This window comes from Nicotiana sylvestris, chromosome 8 (assembly GCF_000393655.2).
Source record: "Nicotiana sylvestris chromosome 8, ASM39365v2, whole genome shotgun sequence".
In the NCBI taxonomy this organism is placed as follows: Eukaryota; Viridiplantae; Streptophyta; class Magnoliopsida; order Solanales; family Solanaceae; genus Nicotiana; species Nicotiana sylvestris.
In genome coordinates this window covers 221,185,663-221,190,587 of record NC_091064.1, presented here as the reverse complement: position 1 = coordinate 221,190,587, position 4,925 = coordinate 221,185,663, and the positions used below count along the sequence as shown (strand labels likewise).

General features: G+C 36.6%; 1 protein-coding gene across 1 annotated transcript; it reads left to right on the top strand.

The window, feature by feature from the left end:
* The first annotated feature begins 475 nt into the window (after positions 1-475).
* On the top strand, positions 476-4,298 carry LOC104220315 (abscisic acid receptor PYL3-like). Its single transcript, XM_009771158.2, has 3 exons — positions 476-776; positions 1,843-2,058; positions 3,659-4,298. Exons 1-3 carry the CDS (start codon positions 648-650, stop codon positions 3,875-3,877), a joined length of 564 nt encoding a protein of 187 aa, XP_009769460.1. The 5' UTR covers positions 476-647; the 3' UTR covers positions 3,878-4,298.
* The last annotated feature ends 627 nt before the right edge of the window (positions 4,299-4,925 follow it).

The window sequence follows — 4,925 nt, the reverse complement described above, 5'->3', positions numbered from 1 at the left end:
TAAAATTTTATTCTTATAACCAAACATAATTGAAAATCTTGAAGAACAAAAATATTAGATAATTTTTTTCCATGCAATACTTATGGAAAATTGTAGGTACTCAAAGAAATAATCAAAATATTTTTTAGGTTATCAATTTATCTAGTAGTATTAATTTAATTTTTTCCATTCATCTACTTTTGTCAAGAGGGATTGCTCTGATGGTAAGCAACCTCCAGTTCCAACCAAGAGGTTGTGAGTTCGAGTCTCCTCAAGAGCAAGATGGGAAGTCCTTGGAGGGAATGATGCCGGGGGTCTATTTGGAAACAGCCTCTCTATCCCGGGTAGAGGTAATATCTGTTGTTGGTGTTACTTTTGTCAAAAAAATAGGTTTCCAAATGTAGACCAATATTAAATTAGAAAAGAATACCTACCCCACCAAGCCCACTTGCAAAATTATCTTATTCTTAATCAAGAAAAAATGGAGCTTACAGATGTGGATAAGAAATTAAAAAACAAAACACTATCAAATTCGGACCATTCACACACATTTTGAGGTACCAATGGCATTGTTTTTTGGACCCTTCTGATTTTTTCACACTTTCCCACGTTTTCACCTTCTGCTTTTAGACTAAGGTTGTCGGTGCCGTTAGTTTTTGCCGGCGGCGATGGTCAGCATAATGAACGTTAGGATTAGTAGTGAAGATGATTACATTAGAAGACATCATAGACATGATGTTAGAGATAATCAGTGTAGCTCTTCACTTGTAAAACATATTAGAGCTCCTGTTCATCTTGTAAGTCATTCCAACTCAGTTTCTTGAAAAAAAAAAAGATTTGATTTTTATGTTTATTTTAGCTTTTTTGATAGCTCAATTTAATTTATTGAAAAAAGTTTTGATTTTTATGCTTATTTGAGCTTTTCTTGTTAGCCCAACTTAGTTTATTGAGAAAAGATCTGATTTTTATGTTTATTTTAAGCTTTTCTTGCTCAGATCTATATGTGATTGACCTGTTATTGAGGCTCTGATGGTTTATTTTTTGCTTTATAATTGGTTCATACTTATGTTTAGAATTGTGACACAGTTGTAGTATGCCATACTTTTGAAGCTTAGTTTGACTTGGTGGTGTTTGCAAAAGTAGTATTTTTAGTTAGGATTTGGCTTTACATTATAGACAAACAAGATAAGGAGCTTTATTGGTGGAATTGATATACTGAAATTTGTATACTTATTTTCCCTAGCATAGATTAAGGATTTCAGTTTTCACAAATAGCTGTGGATTAGAGAAAAGGAATTTTTTTTTTCGTTGTGGTTGCTAGGAGGAGGCACCTATCTTTATCTGTTAAGGAAGCTAGTTTAGGAGACAAGTTATATCCTTTTGAACTTGTCTTTGGACATAATATATCTTAAGCTGCTTATCTGGTAGGAAAAAAACAGCGAGTTTGAATGAATTCAAGAGGTTTAATCATTTCATTTCATACTTACATTGATGTTCTGCCCCTAGGGGTTAGCTCAATTGGCAAAGGTTGGCAGACTTGTGTCTTAGGTTCGAGCCCTGTGCCAAGCGAACTAACTCTGGTATTTAAGTGGAGAAAGGTGGAGGGGCAGTCCCATTATCCCCGAGTTTCGAAGGTTGCGGTTGGCCCTAAGGGCAGGCTCCAGACGGATTTGTCAGTCATTAAAAAAAAAGAATTACATTGATGTTCTTAATTGGAACTGTTCAGTCTTGTCAACCCATAACTGGATAAGATTGAAAAATGTTTTACTCTTTTGGTTTCTATGGTTTACATGTATCATATTTGAACATGGATACTGGATGTACTGCGTATGTTTTTTTACTGGTTTTTGGTATATTTGATAGGTTTGGTCATTAGTGAGGAGGTTCGATCAGCCACAAAGGTACAAACCATTTGTTAGCAGGTGCATCGTGCAAGGGGACCTTGAAATCGGAAGTGTCAGAGAAGTGAATGTTAAGTCCGGACTCCCGGCAACCACAAGTAAGGAGAGGTTAGAGCTTCTAAATGACGAGGAACACATCTTTGGTGTAAAGATTGTCGGTGGAGATCACAGGCTTAGGGTATGAATATTTTATCTTCTCATTTGATATGTTAATTGACTTGTTAGATGCTTATTTATATGCGTGTGCAAACTTGTTAAAAAGGAAAAAAAACATTTATATGTACTGGCAACTTTTTTGAGATAACATATTCTGAGCTTCTAATTGAAGTTTCATTTTCCTAAAAGTAGGAATACAGAATCTGATGTATTTTCGGTGGCAGTAAACTAAGTTTCTCCAGCCATCTTGCATCTTTGTGTTACTGCCCGAAGTTTAGTTATTTTTTTCTTCATTGCTTTTTCTGGTTTGCAGAAGTGAGTGGTTCTTGCTTCGCGTTTCTGTGAAAGATTTCAATGTTCTTGGATTCTTGCTACTTTTATCTAATCACACCAAGTACTTTCTCAAGCTTAGGTGTTGAGAGCTTTTTAAAACTTGTCTCAAGTCACAAGAGTCTGATCTTTGAGTTGACTTTTCTCTGTTAAATGGTTCAAAGCCGCCCCCTGACAGTAGTTTTTTTTGGAGTATTTCAAATAAACAAAATCATAAGCATTTCTTTAACTTGAACAGAAGCTGTCATGATACTTATATCTGGCGGGTTATATGTCAAGGTTCAAATGCAGATAAGCGAGAATTTTGTTGGTGATCTTTTTCAGTGTTCGTCTTAATTAACACGAGTGCATTCTCAGGTTTTTCATGTTTGAATATCACATAGAAGCTGCTTGTTACTGTTCTCAAGTTGAGAGAGAGTAGGTACTCCTTAGCAGTTTTGAAGTATATTGCAGTTTGATCTCACAAACTGTGTGTAGCGTGGAAGTACCTTAGCATCTCGAAATGCTCCATTACTCTTCTTTTATTAGGTGGAATAGTGCAGGGGAGGGCAGCATTCGTCTGTGCTAAGAAGAGTTATCTTCTTTGCTTTGTATTAAAGAAGTGTAGATTCAGACATACAATGAGAATATGGCACGGGATTTAGGATCATATAGTAGCCAGAAACAAGATTTCACCATGTTTTAATCAAAATGTGTAAGATGAAAACTGGAAACCCAACTATTTGCTCTATGGAATGATGAGAAGCAAAAAGAAAGCTGCTAAGCATAAGTTCATAAGGATGTTTCGTTAACTTTACCCTCTGAGAGTCTATCATGAAGTCCCAACAACTGAGCTTCTACAGGAGTAGTTAATTTCTTAAGCTCTCTACTTATTTCTAACCTTTTTCTTGTTGTATTTTCATTTATTTTGTTATCTATCATTTTCTTTCTTGTGTCTGTTTGTTCGCTGTCCACTTTCGATTCTTAAGCCCATTATTCAAATGTGTTGTGAATGCTTTGGTAAGTAAAAGCAAGAAAAGTAGGAAGTTGTCATAGGCTTGGTTTAAATGATCACTTCTATCAATTCATAACTTCCTTTCTGATCTGTGTGACTTTATATGTATTACAAATCCGAGAGGATGAGGAAAATCATTGGAAATTTCTTTATAATGTCTCTTCCTGTATCCATTCGTGCGGGGTGGGAGATGTATCATTCTCACTGGTACTGTGTTTGGGAATGGAACTATTGCACTTAACATCTGGTATTTCATTGGTCTGATGACTGCTTTAATGTTTCTCCACATAACTTGCAGAACTACTCATCGATTATCACTGTTCACCCGGAGGTCATTGATGGAAGGCCTGGAACAATGGTAATAGAGTCATTTGTGGTAGATGTTCCAGATGGGAATACTAAAGACGAAACATGCTACTTTGTCGAGGCCCTGATCCGGTGTAACCTCAAATCACTAGCTGATGTGTCAGAGCGCTTAGCCGTGCAGGGCCATATGGAGCCTATTGACAGAATGTAGTTTACACTTTCTGCATATGCGGGTGTCTGGACATCGATCATTTTGCTAAAGCATGAAAGGTATTTGATTAGAAGACGAGTAGAGTGACTGGTTTTATGCTAGTCCCTTCTCGATCTCAGTAGTATATATATATACATGCTTCCTTTTAATCGGCTATAAGGTCACCGCAGTTTGTAACATGCAACTGGTTTATTCTTACGACGGGCTATTTCATAATGTAAAGAACCAGCTATAGTGTTTGTGGGCAGTGTGACTGTATTGAGCTTGGATTGTAAATATCTATGCTCAGGAATGTGCTTCTTGTTGTTATAAGATCAAAAACTGTGGGGTTATGGCACTGCATTCTATATGCTTGTGTATCTTTGAGATTTTGGTGTGTTAATAAGTACTAGAAATAGTGTGCTTTTGCTTTTTGGTGTTACTACACTCTCCTTTATCCTTTCTGAATGTTATATTATCTCCTTTGCCTCACACTATCTGTCTTCCCTTGAGCCTAATTTGTTCTTAAGAATGGACCCCAATATTTGGTGGGCAAAGATACCCGATACATGTGATGGTGCGAGGTAGCAGGCATTTGCTGAAATTGTCTGGTGTCAGACTGCAAACTGGTTCGTGTCTGGTGTCAGACTGCAAACTGGTTCGAATATTATCGTTATGAAAAAATATCTAAAAAGAGATGCATATTGCTATTCAACAGTTCAACAATAACAAAACATCTAGTGTAATCCCACAGGTGGGGTCGGGGGAGGCTAATGTATACGCAGACCTTATCTCTACCTTGTGAAGGTAGAGATGCTGTTTCTGATAGACCCTCTGTTCAAGGAATAGTGAAAACCTTATCTCTACCTTGTGAAGGTAGAGATGTTGTTTCTGATAGACCATCTGTTCAAGGAATAGTGAAAACCTTATCTCTACCTTGTGAAGGTAGAGATGCTGTTTCTGATAGACCCTCTGTTCAAGGAATAGTGAAAATAAAGTTGCGCACAATAGCAACAATAATGTAATAAGAGCAAATGACACAACATTTAATAATAAAGAATCAGGAATA